The sequence below is a fragment of the Cololabis saira genome, chromosome 14 (genome assembly GCF_033807715.1).
Source record: "Cololabis saira isolate AMF1-May2022 chromosome 14, fColSai1.1, whole genome shotgun sequence".
Classification (NCBI taxonomy): Eukaryota; Metazoa; Chordata; class Actinopteri; order Beloniformes; family Belonidae; genus Cololabis; species Cololabis saira.
In genome coordinates this window covers 21,443,527-21,461,323 of record NC_084600.1, presented here as the reverse complement: position 1 = coordinate 21,461,323, position 17,797 = coordinate 21,443,527, and the positions used below count along the sequence as shown (strand labels likewise).

The following is a 17,797-nucleotide window of genomic DNA, read 5'->3' as shown; positions in this document are numbered from 1 at the left end:
CGATGTTCATGCAAATATATGTACACTTATGAGCACGATGTTGAGATGTGCTGCTCACTTCCCAATTCAGCCTCATTTCTTCAATCAGGTTCATCAAAGATGAACTTGGTTTGTTTAAGATATTTTTAATAATTGAAACCTTACATCCCAAGTAAGACTCAAATCCAAGTCTTCTGAAATGAGTTCAAGATGGCCTTGTGCACCCGAACAGCTCCTGGTCCTGACTGACTGATTGTTTTAGCCAATTTAATACCAAATATTCGGAATAGTGGACCAATAACACAAAGCAGAAAGAAATTTCAGAACTTGATTTCGCTTCTAAATTCATGAGAAGTGTGAAATTGAAAACTAAAACTGGACATTTAAAGAAAAATGTAATTCTAACCACATCCAAACCAAATCTATAAGTATTCCCTTTTAGGTCTAAGTATTTAAGGATAATATGTTGGCACATAAACCTTTAAAATGATTAGTTATAGGTTAAGCTTTGGCCCACTGCTCGCAGTCGGCGTCTCTTTTCCTCAAAACATTGTATAAATGAGGCATTATGTAATATTCCTGCCTCATGTCAGAATTATATCACATGTTGCCTGAATCCTGATTATAACTGCTTTGAACTCATCCTTTTGAGCTTTTATATTCTCTTCAGTGAGCAGTTGCTTTTTTGAAGGCATTTGAGCTGCATGAAAGAAGTGTACGAGGTGCTGATGATGAAATATTTATCAAGTGTGTTGCATGGAAATATCATCTTGTGAAAGAAAAGCAAAGCAAGCAGAATTATTTATGTTGCCAAGTAGCATATTTATTGACTAGCTCAGGTGTGCTTATTACAAAGGAGACGACAAAACGTGCTGCTGATGTGCCTCCCACCTCAGTCACAGCCGCCGGTAGCAGCAAGATCCACACACTCGCAGGACGCCAGCCCACTCCGTGTGTACGTGTGAAGTGCTACAAGCTAATTAAGAATCACTTTAGGATTGACTGGTTTAACTATGAGCAAATACAAAGATGGGAGTTTTGCCAGGTCGCAGGGATCACCTGGCATGCCTGGACCTGTGTTGTGTCGGGATCTGCAATGATCTCTAAAAGGACTCTCCAGCACAAAAATCTGCAGCGCACCCGTTAAAAGCTCTCATTCCAACGCAATGTTCTTGACCAGGAGCCAATGGAATTACTGTAGTGCCTCCTGCTAGCTTTTCGTCACCACCTCTAATACCATCTGGTCTTGTATCCAAAAGATAAACCGGAGACAGCCTTGCTTAACTTCAGAGAAGTCACTCTATCAGTGCTGGACACTCAGTGTGTTTTCAGCCCCACAAACCTTCCTAAGCCTGTTTAACGCGTGAAAAGACGACGCAATTCGTCGGTTCCTATGAATTCATATACTTTTTATATTGCCTTTTGCAGTGTTGGTACTTTGAAATTACTATTTTGCTATTTTGTGACAATCGCCCAGAGAAAAAAACGTCATTAAGCTGAAGAAACCGTGCCTGATGCCTGGAAAACGCATGCCTGTGTAAAACAAAAGGGTGTAAATGATAGATCCGCCCTCCTGCACGTGGCAAAGCACCTTTGATCCTGTTATTGGGTCATGGCCTTGGCTGCACTAGCACAGTTTTACCAGGAGTATTAGTAGGTTTGCTCTAAAATTAGATAGTGATTCCCGATTCTTAACCCTTAAGTAATATCAGCCTGTCCCCCATGTCATGTCAGGTTGCAGAATCATTGAGTTCATGAAGATGAATGTGTACCAATTATTGGCTGATATAAATGACCTGCGACACATCCAAGTCACAAAGCCCACCCTAGTAAGAGAGCCGTCTCCCTGCCAGTGTGTCCCAGTCCTGTCGGAGGCTAAAGGGATTCCCCCTGGATTATTCTTTGATTGTAGTTGGGCTACTCAGAGGACACTCGCTCTTAATCCCTCTCTCCGATAGTGGGGTTCAGTGTTGACGAATACTGTATCACATTTATACATCTGCGCTCTTGCAGGATCAGAACAGGTTTTGGAAATGCCTTTTTTAATTTGAACCTTCCAATATTACTTGTGTAAACTTAAACTGGCTGAATGTTTCCTCCTGCCCCCGTTAGGTTGTAGGAGAGACCCCGTGTGTGGCATTAGATGAAGCTCCATCCAGGTGTGAGAAGACTCCTTCAGAGGAGGAGGAGTCGTGGCTGCGAGTGACTCCCCCGCCGGGCCTTAGCCCGACCTCCTCCCACCAGGAGGAACCCACACAAGAGCAGCGCATACAGTTTCTGGTGAGAGCATGCAGGATCCTGTCATTTACAGACACGTTTATTGTTTATATTCATGTTTTTATCAGGAGTTAAAATCATATTATCAAGTGCAGCTTTCATAAGGACAGAATAATTCATTCGAGAATTTTTTTGTTTGTTTTTTTGTTTTTTTAGGGGGGGGTGGGGGATGAGGGATGGCATCCGCTGCTAGTCTGAAATGAGAAAAACACAGGGAAACGCACAACGGGCACACAAGCCTTTAAAATCTGTAATAGAGAAAACAAACAAACAGACACGAGAACAGGCAGAGACACAGACAGCAACCATTACAGGTCTCTGAGACTGAATCAAGACTAGGCTACTGCGATTATCTGCAGGATCCTGTCATTTAGAGAAACGTTTATTGTTTATTTATATATATGTTTTTATCGGTAGTTAAATCATATTATCAAATGCAGCTTTCATAAGGACAGAAGAACTCATTCGAGAAGTTTAATTAGAACCGCAACGAGACCAGGACTCTGTTTGGCAGATCTACCCTAGCAAATTTGTGTTTCCAAAAGCAGCCCTGGTGGGGTCATGGGGTGAAGGGATGTAGACTTCCTAAGCCCTCAGGGCTGAGCTCACGGCACTAAACAATTCCAATAAGTCAAGTATTCACAGCATTTTATTTCAGCCTTTCTGTCTCAATCCTCTTCGGTTTAAATGCCGATCACTAAATCAAACTATTTGTATAAGACTTTTCATACAACCTTATTGGATCAAAAATACATGTATGTAACAAAAACCTCCTACCCCCCCACTACCAATATCTTGCATCACACACACCTGGACCCTAACACCTTAACGTTCAATTGGAAACAAAAAGAAATGAGGGGAAATGTATCTTACCTGATACTGTAAGGAGCAGTAGCTCTCTCAGAGTCTTTAAAGCCAACTTGAAAAATCTGTTAAAAGTTGCTCAGCTATGTAACCATTAATTTGGGCTCTCTTCTGGGTGTGTGTATGTGGGATAAGGGATGGGTGGGTGGGGGGCGTGTCAGGGTGGGGGGATTGCACGCAGATGTGTGCAGCCATGTTGTTTTAAATTGTGTTTTAAATATCCGTGTATTTCTCTTGTTATTGTATTACTTGTTACTGTATTTTCTTATTGTGACCTGCTAAGGGACTGCAGATGTAAATTAGCTTAAAGCTATAATCTGGTACAGTGCATCAGATGGCAACATTTATGTTATAACTGTACACTGTCCCTTTTTAAATAAAATTGAATTTATTCAGTGAAGAAATACTGGAGATTGAAAAGTAAAAATAGATAAAGGGTAAATAAATGACTGACAATAACAAAAATAACAAAGCAAGGAAACACTGCAGTCATAGTAGAACTGAAATAATAAATAGACGAATAACAAACTTTCATTATTTTAATGTAAAAACTCGAATGCTGAATTAAAATCTGTAAAAATCAGTGGGAAAAAAAGTGAATCTCAGCAAAACAACCTAGAAAAACACCCAAACCCTGGACCGATGTCTAATATTTACAGGTGAATATTTACTGCTAACTCAAGAACGTCCTTATTAACTGTATGTTTGACCACAGCTTCTTTCATTTTAAATAACAAATAGAAAACATCTTAGACTGCAGTGAAAATGCAATAATAATAATAAATAATAATAATATTTTTCCCTGCCTGTGCATTTGGTCAAAATGCTCTTTTTAAAGAAAGTGATGATCCCCTCAAATATTTAGCCAAGCTCCTCGTCTCTAACATGTTCAACATTATAAAATGTATGTAAATTAGAGCAATTTCTTGTTTGTATCAGAGGGTGATAATTCAGAGGTTTGCCAAAGGTGACGAGGCATCTATATACACTCAGCAGGAATAAAATACTGCGCGTATTGTGCCAAACAGCAGGGATCTAGCTTTGCAATCCACTTTGCATTTGATGTGGAGCTAAAGCTTGACCATCAGTACAGTAAGTGAACTGACTACCACTGCGGGGTAAACTCCCATCAGATTTGTTATGTAATGCTGGGATGATCTTGTCCCTCGGATTCAGAAAAGTAGCACATCCGCCTCCCTGATTCTACACCTATCTTTCCTGCCTTCAATCCACCATATTCTCCAAGTTCATTGCTGAATTTCTTTGTCAGGATGAAAATTGAAAATTGCATCAACAAATAAAAAAATAAATAAAAAAAAACTCCAAGTATAGAGAGCTGTGATTAGAAGTTAAAGCCACGATAAGCTGCATACAGTGTACATTTTTTAAACTACCCACACATTATTAGTGACTGATTCATGTCCCTTAAGAACATTTGCACACATTTAAATTGAATTTACTGGATTTATTTAGCAATAATTCATGACAAAATGTAACCTGAAGACACTTTACATAGTGAGTAATGCTCAGGCCAGTCCGTTTATTTATTTATTTATTTATTTATTTATTTATATATATTCCAGTTTAATATCGTTAATATAATTACATTTCTAACAAGTAGTCTGACTCAGGGAAGCGATGGATTTCATCAGGAAGTTAACTGTATTTGAAGCTGTGTGCGCCTTTTAAAGGCCATGTTTAACAAAGAAACATGATCGTTATTCGATGTGTTGGAAGGACATTTAATAAATATCATAAAGCATGTCTGAGGAAGGTGAGATCCAAAACAGATTTCTAGATCAATTATAAATGTGTTATATGCAGGCTGAAGCGCAGTAGCTGAGTTAACGCTAAACTCTTGCAGCAATTGTGTGTTTTTTTTTGGGAGGTGGGGTCTTTTGTATTTTTGATTCTCTATCGTGACTGAACTCTTAGTCCATCTTGAAGTCATCATGCATCAAGCCAGAGGTTGCCTGTTGAAACTTTGCAAATGTTTGCACTGTTGGACCCTTTCAGCATTGATAAAATGCTGATGGCTCTGTCAGTGAGATGGATCACTGGGGTTGTTTCTTCAGCATAATGAAGAAATTATCCTATTTGGGAGGGGGGGGGGGGGGTCAGTCTTTGGTGTCTTTAGTCCTCAGTGTCTTGTTTTTCAAAGATCAATGCCACATATTAGACCAGGGGTGTCAAACTCATTTTACTTGGCGGGCCGGATTTGACCAATTTTTTTCTCGTGGGCCGCACGCTTGAAATAACAAAAAACGGTGCGGAAAATTTTTTTTTCTAGTTCTTTTTTTTTTTACTATTGTTATCTAATCCAATATCAGTTTAGTTAATTTTAAAGGAAATATGCACTTTGTTTACACTCTAATTATGTAAAATATATTTCTTCAGGATCTTTTCTTGAAATTTCTCGTTTTTTTTCAAATTATGTAAGATACTTTTAATATCATTTTACAAAGATAAACAGAAACAAGTATGTTTTTTTATATTTCGCGTTTTTATAGGAAATTTAATTAAAAGCAAAATCTTTCTTATTACATCCGAGAGTGTTTCTTTGTGATTTAAAGATTTTTCCAGTACAATTAAGTGTATTTATTTGTAAAAATTGGCGCGGATATTTACGCCAATGTGCCGAAAAAGTCAGCACTTTTTTTTAACTGTTTTACTTTGTCACTATCCTCGTATTCAAAACTGAAATTCTCTGAATAAATATCTTCTATCATCTTTTTTAGCAGTGATATTTTTCCTGCGAAAATATATAATAGTCGTCAGTTAATAAAAATAAACGACCGTCTACAAAGAAATAAAAATCGCCAAATGCATTCTAGAAAACTAAAAAAATTTCAAAAACTGCTCTATTTGTGGAATAACGATGGATTTGTAGAAGAAATATATTATCGGATATGCTGCGATTCATGGCAATTATTTATGCCTTCCTTTTTAATAAATTAACATTTCGTTTTTTTGCGTTGGAAACTTCTTGTGGGCCGCATGGAAATCTCTCTCGGGCCGCATGCGGCCCACGGGCCGCACATTTGACACCCCTGTATTAGACTCTTCATTTTGTCAGACCATTGTACCTGAAACATGAGGGTGCTGTTTGTCCCTCCCCAGATCTGGGCCCAGACACACTTTAGTTTTTACTCTGACATTCACCTTCAGCTGCGGGGATTTATGTACACCGATGTGTCTTTTACAAGGATGGAAGCATCTGGAAAACTTTACAACCTCATGTCATGTCATCAACACACTGATGAATTGAAAATAGGAAGAAAAAAATGGGATCACAGTGACTGAGCGGTTTAGGTAGAAATGGTATCTGAAATGTTTTTTTGACAATGTTTGGTAGCTTCTCAGTCATCATGTGACTACGCAAGAGGATGTCCTCATTTCCATGCTCGTTATTGTGCCATTCAAAGCTGCGACTGGTACACAATCCACCAAATCAGACCACAGATTGCAGTTTAATTATCTTTATTGTCTTGCTGTGTCATCACTGGTGAGAGTGCAGTATCTCTTCCAGTCGGCTGCTGGTGGTCTGCAATTAGCCAATCTGCAGCTTTCCTCCACACAGCCAGTGTGGTAATGCTTTATTCAGGTCCTGTGGTCATGCTGAAATAAGCTGATTTTTCCTATGCTGCTCCTGCATGTAAGCTGCATTTAGAATAATTAGAGGATGCTAAGCTTTGTAATACCGCAGAGCTGTTGTGACTGAGGTCAAATATGGGGGCTAAAGTCAGCGTGTTTTCTTTTTTTTTTTTGCAAAGTATGCATGATTTGAGAGTTCTGTCTAAAAAAAAAAAAAAACTAGACTTCCAAAATAATCTTTGTCATCACTGTCCGTCCAGGAACGTGAGCTGAGCAAGAAGAGAAAAGAATGTGAAAATCTCGAGCATGAAGTAAAGAAGCGACAGAAGAGATGTCTGGATTTAGTAAGCCATCATCAGCCTGCTCCACTATTTCCTTATCTTGTGCTCTTTGACAACCCGCTTCTGTTGATGGGGAATCTAAAGACTGGCTTGTGTTTATTTAACAGGAGAGCCAGCTTGAGGATGAGCGAGGCAAAAATGAGCAACTAAAGGAGGAGGCAGATCTCCTCAGGAGGAAGGCTCAGCTGCTCGACCAGGTCAGTGTCTCCTGCTTCGTCCTGGGCTCGTTCTCAGAGAGATCCAGCAGATTTAAACCAGATGGATTCAGTCTGGTTAACCCACCACTGTTTTCTCAGACTCGGGCTGACAATGAGGAGCTGAGGGAAGATCTCTCTGAAGTGACCGCTCAACGCAATTCAGTTCTCGAGGAGAACCAGAGACTCCGTGCCAAACTGGAGAACCTAGAGCAGGTCCTACAGGTACAGCAGGAAGCAAATATTTATCTTTTTATGTTCTGTTTAAATCACTTTTTTCTGATATTCTGTTTTCTTTCTGCTTCAGCATATGCGAGAGGTCGCCGAGCGAAGGCAGCAGCTGGAATTGGAGCATGAGCAGGCACTGGCTATCCTTAAGTTCAAACAGGATGAAATCAAGCGGTTACAGCGGGTAAGAAACATCCACCAGTGCTCGTGGTTGGAAGCATTTTCCTCTCTAAAAGTATGATCTCATTAAGTTGCTTTCAATGTCATACGAGCAAGTGTAGTGCTTCGTCCAGCAGGAGGCAACCTTTGGGCGTTTGTGTCGGCAGACAATCAACAATAAAGTGACTTTTTAATGTCTCTTTAATCATTAGGCTCAGTTATTCGCCAAGAGGGAACATGAAGGAGTGGTTCAGATGCTGGAGGTGAGTTTTGTAAAAACCCCGGTGACTCCTCCACAAAGCAGTAAAGCAAATAAATGTTTTTCATTGCATGAAGCATTTTATTGTGAGGGGCTCACAAGAATGTAACCACTGCTTTACTACTGTGGGATGGTGAATATATGGTAGATCTCCCTAACACCTATCAAAACGTATGGACATAATACGTTTTATTATTAAAAAAATACATTATGTTACACAGATTTAATTTCTTTACTGGCCCAAGAGGCTTTCTATTCTTACCTCAACACCTGGCAGAGAAGCTGTTGGAGAAAAAGAGTGTTTTTGAAGCCCTGTTATGTCTGGGGACGCATGAACAGATGGCTTGTCTACTGCTCTGTGACGTTCATGCTTGGTCTCAGTGCGACTACAGCACCCTTTGAATTCAAAATGAATCCAGACAGCCCGTGGCAGGTGGAATCACCATCTGCCTGACTGGCTCCTGAATCTGAATGATTATCCAAAAAAAAAAGTTTTTAATGATAATAATCATGGCAGTTCAGTGTCTGAAAAAAACTACAAAACTGTCATCATCCACACTTCATGACTGTTTTCTCTCATTTTACATGGTGTCTTCTTTGATGAGAGTGTGTTGCTTAAAGGAGTGTGTATCCTATTTTAGGAATTGGTTCAGCTTGTGTTGCGGAGGGAGCTGGTAGAGTATAGTTGCTCCTGTTTTGAAATGTCTCTTGGCTTTTCTTCTTGCTTTCCATCTGCCTTTTTAAACACGAAGCATCACAGGAGAAGGTCTCTTCCCCTCCTGAGAGCTGAGCTTCCCTGCCAGGCCAACACACAGCCTTCCTCGGCCTGTTTACAACATGCTTTGGAAATATTTGCAGGACTGTTTGTGTCGATTTAAAAGGCTGCTGTTGCCCGCCGAGGGCCAAGAGACGTTCTACTGATTCTGTCTTCAGACTGTTAACGTTTCTACTTTATTACTATCATTTGTCTTCATTTCCCGAGCATGTGTGTATGTTTGTAAATCTTTGTCCTTTTTGCTGTCTTTTTTTTGCTAACCAGAGTACACTGGACTGCATGCAGGTACTTGTTGAGCTTTAAGGCCAAATGACTTGACTTCCAGCCACCAAACCCGCCCTCGTTCATGTAGATAGACGCGCCAAACCCCAGCTGCTTTGATTGAATCCCTCTCAGTCATACACAGATTTGTGTAGGAGTACGAGTCCTTCAGTATTAATAATACATCGTTTCAGGTTACCACAGTGTGTGTTAATCAGGCCATTCACCTGAGGCAGGTAGCACATATGTGGTGTATTTAACCCCCCGCCACATTTAGCATGTTTCCTGATCTTGTTTCATGTTTGCAAGTCAGCACAGAGTCAGATGGCTGCTTTCAATATTTTTCATTTGAGGTTTCTGATTGAATTCAGTTAATGTTTTTGATAACGACCGAGCGTACGCTCGGCTTCACATAGGTGGCAGCTTGACAGGAAATGTTGCTCAGACAGTTTCAAGCCGAGGCTTTTGTCAGACCAGCCTGCCAGGAAACTCCCACCACAGCCGGAAGTGAAATCAGTCACACATAGAAACTGAGCAGATCTGCGACAAACCTCTGCAAAGTTCTGGCAAATAACCGTGCCGTTATGGCGCGGTGGCTTTGCTAAAGACAAAAGTAGCTCGGAGCTTCTCAGAAGCTGTGAAAGTTATCTGACAGATAGTTTCCTATCAAAGCAGAAAACTGTCCTCCCGCCTCTTATTCACCTCTCCTTTTCTTTCCAGCCACCTCTAATTGTCCCTCGTGTTTGCAGTTTATAACAAATGACCCGACCTTACCCTGTCATACTTTATTTCATCGTGCATCAGTGTGTGCTTGCTGTGTTGTCTTTTTAATTTTTCCATCCACCAAAACAGTATTTTTGTTGCTTTTTAAGAGAAAGAGTAAGCTTAAATGTGTTAAAAACAGAAAACATTTTCCAACACCAAATATTTTTGACAGGTTGATTTTGACTTTTCCCCTGTCAGATCCTTCACGGCTCATTTAAAGCTGATTTAAAACTCATACGCATTTGCATTTGATTTAACTCAAGTAAAGGTTGAGTTTTGATCTTTAGTGTGTACAAAAGAAATGTAAATTAAATCACCACATCATAGAACCACCACTGACATTTCCCTTTCATCACAAATTGATGAGATCCGATCTCACGCTATTGAAAGCCGGACTTCTCCCAACATCTGTTCTGCATTAAGGTTTTTCCTAATGTTTTCTGAATGTTTTCCATGTTCGCTGCCCCTCGCGTGTAGTCAAAGGTGCGTGAGCTGGAGGAGAAATGCCGCAGCCAGAGCGAACAGTTCGGCTTGCTTTCCCAAGAGTTGGAGAAGTTTCGCCTACAGGCCTCGAAGGTGGACCTGTCCAGCTCCAGCCTCCTCAACAACCCCAGCCTCTCCGTTCTGACCAACGGCGTGGGCCTGACCACCGAGCGAGGTGAGCTGCTGAGCTCTTTTACTGCAAGAAAGTATGGATCGAGGATTTTAAATGTATCTCTTTCTTTTCTGTGTGCTATTTGAATTGACCTGCATGATAGTAGCGTATTCGCTGAAATAGAAGTATACATTTTTCAAATACAAATGGTGCCAACTATCATTTAACAGCTTACCTGGCAACATTTTCTCTCTTTTTTTCTTTTAAAGGTGCCTTATTAAAGATAATCTGCACTGTTAATCGTGACAGACCGCATTTAGTTTTCATATTCTGTAAACTTTGACTGTTTGATACCGTAAACAATATTATTCATTCAATCTGATTTTGCCAAAGCAGTATGCAATAAATACCCAGATGGTGCTACTTCCAGAAAAATCCAGCATTTAACTGACGAGTCTTTCTTACTGTGGACGATGGTTGCTGCAGTCATGTGGCCAGCTTCTGTTTCTGCAGCAGCAGCATCACTTATGGTGACGACTGCTGTAGTATGTACTGAAGCAGTACATACTAGATACTCTGTTATATTTGCGGCTGCAGTGCATGGATTTGAAAAAGACCAGCCTAATGTTCTTGGAGTTGATCCCTGGCACAAAAAGCCCACTTCAGGATTGAATCCTGTTAAAAACACTCAAATCCACTTTTTAATTTTATACATAATTTCAAATTTTAGTTCAGAATTTTATTTATTGACTCTGCAGTTATCTTTTAAAGCGTAGGAAGAGTCTTTTTTGCATATCAATAATATGAACTCCACATAATCTTTTTGCGTTTCTGTGTTTTTAGTAACAGTTTCTGCATTTTCAATGAATCGTAGCTACAACTGTGTTAGATGTAACAACAGTCCAGATCTTTCAGCTCTGTCTATCCTACAGCTGTACCCAACCTCTTCCTCCGACACTCTTCGTGTGTTTTAGACTGCACTGGTGGCACATGGGACATGGTGTCTCTGGGTGAAATAGCATTCTGGAGTCTCGAGGGAGGTGACACCCTCCCCTGCCCTGAGGGTAACGATTCATTCGGTACGCTCTCCGTTACTCATAACGCCCGTTGAACACCGTCACTAAAGCACGGCATGTTCTGACCCGTCATCCCACCCGTACCGCCATCGTTACAGTCCCACACCGAGATGGAGCATGACTGTGATTCCCATGATCACGCGAGGGGCAGTGCCCATGGGATGACGTGTTAAGTGTCTGTGGAGTGTGGAACCAGATAAGCCCCTTAACAGTACGGGTGTGACACAAGTTGGTGTGACCTCCGGCATGAGACAGATGGAGACGGGATTCTTCTTCCCCCCCTCCACTGTTTTAATCATCCATGTTCAACCTCGCACCTCCTGCATGTCAACCAGCTCGCAGGTCTTGGACAGCCAGGTTAAACGGCTCCGTCGTTCACCCAGGACACAGATAGATTATTCCCTTCCCCTCTCTCCTCAGATGTGGCCAGTGCACTCCGTATGGGCTCCACCCCCCACGCTGCTGGGCTGTCCAGGGCAGAGCGCTCGCCGGTCACCAAGCATCGGGAGCTGCCCACCATCAGCGTCAGCAAGTCAGCGTCTTCCTCCATCAAGTCAGAGACCACACAGCTCACCCCCAAGTCTGACACCCACCTCAGTCCACACAAGTCCAGCCCAACACACGAGGTACTTTCTTCTTTATTTTCCTCCTCGGGAACAAAGATTGTCCCTTTTGGTATAGCTCAGACTAACTTCAAACTGGTGGCATATGTGAGTTTAAGTACAGTGTATAAACAATGTTTCCTTATGTGCAGGTAACTCCTTTGTGTTAAGATTAATCGATTGAACTGTTAATACTCGGTGACGTGCAGCTTGATTTTGGCTCATGCCAAAATCTGTGACATTTTACATAATCCAATTTGTTGGCATGATTTTTTTTTTAATTATTATTATTTTTGGGAGACAGTATATTAACACTAATTTCGACGGTGGCAGCCTTTTTCATTTTAAACTGTATGGCAACTCAAACAATCCAAAAGGTACAATCGCATATTTTTAATCAGTAATTTGATATCAAAAAAACTAAATTGATCTTGAAGCCCTTCTCCAGCTGTAATAACATTTGCTATTATTAACATCTAAGTTAGTGAAGTGAAGCTCTAGTTATAGTCTAAACATGCTCCACTCATCTTTAACTGTTCAACCGCTATTGTTCCGGACGCCGCGCTGCACTTCTTCCTTCACTGTTTTCACACCAATAACCACATCCCTTATCAAGGTCGCCAGTCAACATCCCCATTGTCTGTCTGGTTTTAACAAATCAAAAACATCTCATGCAGAATGTAGTGTATAAATCAAACATGTACTTCAGATAAATATTTAAGATCTATTGTTTGGACTTTTCTATTTCCACATCTTTAAAGAGTCTTGACTTGCATCACAAAAAGGTTGGAGCTCTTTTCCCCCTGTCACTGCTCCCCCCTCAGTTCATCAACGCTCATATTTAGTGAGATAATCCACTCTGGACGGTGGATTACGAAGGTTATACTGTAGTAGTTGCAGGTGATTATCTTTAAAAAGGTTTTCCCAGGGCGCAATAAATACACCACCTCTCCTACGGTGTTGTTTTGTTTACAGTGTTTAAATGGAAACTCTGCATCATGTATCAATCACAATAGTAAATCATGCGCAGATATTTTAATTCTATTGGGGGGGGCTTTAAAGCATAATACTTTTAAAAAAAATTTTCTCTGTTATTTTCGTGCCATTATTTCTTCTATGAATTAAATAAAAAATAAATGGGCATTACTATCCTGCCTCCACAGAAGTGGTAGAACTGGTACTGAACTGTAATGAAATCGACTCTCCAGTTTCTCCTCTTCCTTCTTCTTGATATTGCTGTCATTTGGGATTTCCCCGTAAATCACCACCGCTCTCTTCTGGAGTTCGTCGACCACCACTATGTCCGGTTGGTTAGCCATCACCAATTTATCAGTCTGGATCTGTGGAGGCTTCTCCCACCTTGACTTTGGGACGTCCCACCCATATTCGGTGCAGATGTTTCTGTACACTATAACCGCCACCTGGTTCATGTATTTGTTCCCTGCCAGCATCTTGCATTCCGCTATTATGTGCTGAATTGTTTCTGCAGCTGGGGTCTTGTTTGGTGTGGTAGACCCTGGCCTCTGTCGCTCTTGTGCTCAAGGCCGGTTCTTGTGCTGCCATGATTAGTGCCACTGTGCCTTCAGTCCAACCTTTTCCTGATGTCAGCCACTTCTTCAATCTCCCACTGGTATGTGACGTGCATGGACCTCCACATCTACTTCTGCACTGGATTTCTGGTGAGACCAGTGTGCACTTAGCAGCTTATCTTCAGTACATGTTGATGTACTCCTGGATCTTAGTGGTTTCATTATGGATGGTGGTGGTGCCAGTGGTTTTTCTCTGCAGACAAATGACACTGAAATAAGATATACGTTGTTGTTCATCTGATGGTGTATTTACCTTAAACTAAGACACACCACAAAAAAATACAAAGGGTCTTACTTTTGCAGATGACTGTAATAGAAGGAACAGTATTTATGAACAGTAATTTCTGGTGTAATTCTACATTCAGAATACTTTTACTTCTTTGGAGCTCTCAGATGGATTTTTTTCAATGAAGAAATGATTGCAGTCACTTACAGCTAAACAATTATTTTCCTTTAGAGGTATTTTGTTCAACAGGGGCTACTAAGATTTTACTCTACTAAATGGATATATGCATAGGCGGCGGGTGACTGAAATATTTGGTGAAGCTAAATACAGGGAGGAATCCTCGAAAATTTTGAGGTTTTTTTCACCCAAAACAGTTGCGTAACAATGATTTGAGCATAATTTGACCAATATAATAGCAGGATTACCGGCAGTGCAGTCTCCTCCTCCTCCCGGGTCATCGCTGCTCATATGGCCGGTTGCACCATCAGGTGAGCCGGTGTTAGACACTGGGGGGGTCGCTGACGCGGTGGCTGCAGCCAGGGCAGCGGTGCATTCGCTCTCCTCACACTCACTGTCACATTGGCAGCAGCTTCGGCAATGTTTTGTGTCTGTTTCTATTTTGGTTTAAAAAATGACCGTATATCCATCTTGATCTTGACTTGGAGCTTTTTGTTGTGTTTTGAAAGGAGCGCTGCTGGCTGTGCATTTGTAATTGGCGGACAAAAATGCGGATGTTTACAAACAACATTTGCGGTTCTGATCACCTGAGCGGTCCGCAGACCAGGGGGGTGTGACTGGCCACTTTTCATTTTTTTTAACCAAAGCCTTGCTGAATTATCACAGCATTGTCACTAGGGAGCTGAAGCAACAACACACATTCAATATTGCAGCTTTTTATTAATGTTGCGCACATATTATATCATTTTTGCAAAATACCTGGCATTGTATTTGGGGAGGCTTAGCCTTCCTTAGCCTTCATTATCCGCCACCCATGGATATATGAGTAAAACCAGATAAAAAAACTATTGAAACAGCCTTTCTGGAACTGTTTTAGCACAATTGCAACTCTCATAAGAGTTTGCTGCTTGTTGGACTTGTATTGTACAGTGAGCAGGTGAGGCTGAGCGGCTCATGACGCAGCACGGTTTCATTCAAGTAATTGAATGCAGATGTGTTGTTGGTATTTCTAATCGCTGTTTCCTGATATAACTTGTTGGAAGAGTCGTTTTTGATTCTCTGTTTTCTGTTCTTAACCTTCCTTTGAACAATACTGTGAGTTAGAGGTCAGTTCAGCAATGCGTTGCTTCTGCCGTCCTCAGGTGGACACTGCCAGTGAGGTGGAGGAGTTGGACATCGACGTGGCTCCGGCCCCTTACACAACCAGCAGGGGAGCAGCCAAGCTTCAGGTTTTTATTGCCAGATACAGGTACGTGTTAAACTTCTGCTGTAGTTGAGAGCAGCAGGTTGTTGATGTGGGAACAAACTGATCTATTAACGTTTCTATCCCAACAGCTATAATCCTTATGACGGGCCCAATGACAACCCTGAAGTGGAGCTGCCGCTCACCGCTGGCGAATACATCTATGTATATGGAGACATGGATGATGACGGTTTCTATGAAGGCAAATACGGCAGCGAATTTTAATTTACCGTATTTTCCGCACCATAAGGTGCATCGTATTATAAGTGGCCTATTTTAAAACCATCTATAGTGTAGTATAGTCTATAGTGGCTGGGGTTGAGTTACGTATCTACCTGATGGAGCTGCGCTGCACGAAATTCTACAAAATACTACAGCAAATGCAAATGCAAAAAAAAAAAAACAAGAAGAAAAGTACCATTAGTCAAACTTTATTAACAAAATAAAAACCAGCTTTTCATAAAACTCTGAATCCCTCGAAATCTTCTTCTGTGTCGGAATGGAACAGCTGGGCGAGTGCGGCATCCAATGGTCCCGGCTCCGTCTCGTCACAGTCGCCATGATGCGAGTCACACTGACTACAGTACCCAAAATCCCCCTGACTTGGGGCTGTTCGATTTTGCCCAAAAATAAAATCTCGATTTTTTTCTCTCAAAATCCGATTTTCGATTACGATTATTTTGTGAATTGACAAAAGGCAAAGAAATGATTTCAAATATGCTGTTTTTTTATTGAACATTTGCCCTGTTGGGCTTTAAGTGCAAACTTTGCTCTTATTAAACCAAAAATGAATGAATAAAGTGCAAAACTCTGTAAAATAAGTTGAAAAAAAGTTTTAAAAAATATAATAAAATATAAAGTTTTATCTCTGGAAAAAAAAAAATCAGCAAATTAGCACTTGCAAACATACAGTAAGTTATATTTCCAATTAAATAAAACAAGACATTTTCTAATTAAACTAAACTGGGTCTTTGCATGCTAAATAATAATGCAACCCATGAAGGAGGTAGAGGTGTGTAATGTCAGTCATTACATTTGCTATTCACATTTGCAAGTTTTTTGCAAGGAACACGAGCCGGTCTACCGCATCTGGCTTGAGGGATGCCCGGTGGCATGTTACAACGCCCCCTCCTACACTAAAGAGCCTCTCAGATGGGGCACTTGTCGCAGGTATTGAGAGGTATTTCCATCAATCATTAATATGGTATCAATCATTAATATGTGTGCAGACAAGGTAAAAAAAAATAAAAATTTAAAAAAAATTAAAAAAAAGTGAAAAATTGATTTTACGATTTTCACGTTTTAACATCGTTCTAATTACATAATCGCGCTTACGATTTAAAATCGATTAATCGAACAGCCCTACCCTGACTACAGTAACAGAAATTACCGTAATGATCGTATATAAGGCACTCTGCCAGTTTTTGAGATTAGTTTTTTTAGGTGCGCCTTATTCAATTCAATTTTATTTATATAGCGTCTAATTCAACAAAAGTTGTCTCTAGGCGCTTTCCAGAGACCCAGAACAACACTTATAGTGCGGAGAATACGGTATTGTGTCTGAAGCTTTATGTCATTATGGGATTTTCATTGTTTTGCTGGGCTCCTCTCAGGTGAGCTGATGGATGGACGGAGAGGGCTGGTCCCCTCTAACTTCGTGGAACGTGTATTGGACGATGACGTCATGAGCACTCTTCCTCCAGAGACGGGGGACGTGTCCCATAACTCCCTGCTAGACAGCAGCCTGCACAGTGCCAGCCACCAGCATCACCTCCACACGGGCCCCAGCGCCCCAGAAAGGACAGAGGCCTCGGCTGCCTCTGACCCCGCCTCAGCCCCACCAGACGCAGCATCGGCCCCGTCTGTCCCACCCCCCCTCACCAATGGCCTGGACTTGGATTTGGAGGAGGTGGGAGTGGACATTGTGCCTTACCCACGTAGACTCACCCTCATCAAGCAGCTCGCCAAGAGCATCATCATTGGCTGGGACCCTCCGTTGGTGCCGGCAGGGTGGGGCAACGTGTGGAGCTATAATGTGTATGTGGACCAGGAGCTGCGGCTCAACGTGCCCTTCGGCGCCCAGACCAAAGCGGTGCTGGAGCGGCTGGACGTGAACCTCAAAGCCTACAGGGTGTCGGTGCAAAGCCTGACGGAGAAGGGCATGTCCGACCAGCTCCGCTGCAGCATGCTGGTCGGCCGGGATGTCTGTGTGGCGCCCACGCAGCTGCGCGTGGAGAGGGTTACCGCCACCTCTGCCAACTTGACCTGGCTGCCCAGCAACAGTAACTATGTGCACATTGTGTCCTTGAACGATGAGGAGTGTGAGCTGGTGAAGGCTGGCTGCTACTCGCTGTGCCTCAATAACCTCCTGCCCAGCCTGCAGTACACAGCCAAAGTGGAAGGACGGCCACACCGCACCCCGTGGGAGTTGCCTCCGGAGAGACGTGAACACAGGAGCGCCACCATCCCCTTCGGCACGCTGATGGCAGGTCAGGATTTACAATTTTATCCATCAGTTCTTCTCAGAGATGCCGTTTAAATCAGTTACACACATTATTTTTTTCCAATTCAACATTTAATCCTGTCAATTAAG

At 41.7% G+C, this 17,797-nt stretch overlaps 1 protein-coding gene across 2 annotated transcripts in view; it reads left to right on the top strand.

Moving 5' to 3' along the window:
* Positions 1 to 17,797, top strand: part of LOC133459820 (peripheral-type benzodiazepine receptor-associated protein 1-like) — a 76,432-nt gene that overhangs the window by 39,031 nt on the left and 19,604 nt on the right. Inside the window, exons 8-20 of one of the 2 annotated variants that reach the window (XM_061740122.1) lie at positions 2,092 to 2,259; positions 6,975 to 7,058; positions 7,163 to 7,252; positions 7,352 to 7,474; positions 7,557 to 7,661; positions 7,849 to 7,899; positions 8,935 to 8,955; positions 10,174 to 10,354; positions 11,224 to 11,370; positions 11,788 to 11,993; positions 15,104 to 15,210; positions 15,297 to 15,406; positions 16,818 to 17,693. In XM_061740122.1, coding sequence (XP_061596106.1) covers positions 2,092 to 2,259; positions 6,975 to 7,058; positions 7,163 to 7,252; positions 7,352 to 7,474; positions 7,557 to 7,661; positions 7,849 to 7,899; positions 8,935 to 8,955; positions 10,174 to 10,354; positions 11,224 to 11,370; positions 11,788 to 11,993; positions 15,104 to 15,210; positions 15,297 to 15,406; positions 16,818 to 17,693 — 2,269 coding nt within the window. Of the gene's footprint in view, positions 1 to 2,091; positions 2,260 to 6,974; positions 7,059 to 7,162; positions 7,253 to 7,351; positions 7,475 to 7,556; positions 7,662 to 7,848; positions 7,900 to 8,536; positions 8,570 to 8,934; positions 8,956 to 10,173; positions 10,355 to 11,223; positions 11,371 to 11,787; positions 11,994 to 15,103; positions 15,211 to 15,296; positions 15,407 to 16,817; positions 17,694 to 17,797 lie in introns of both variants that reach the window. The other variant, XM_061740123.1, reaches the window with a different exon arrangement.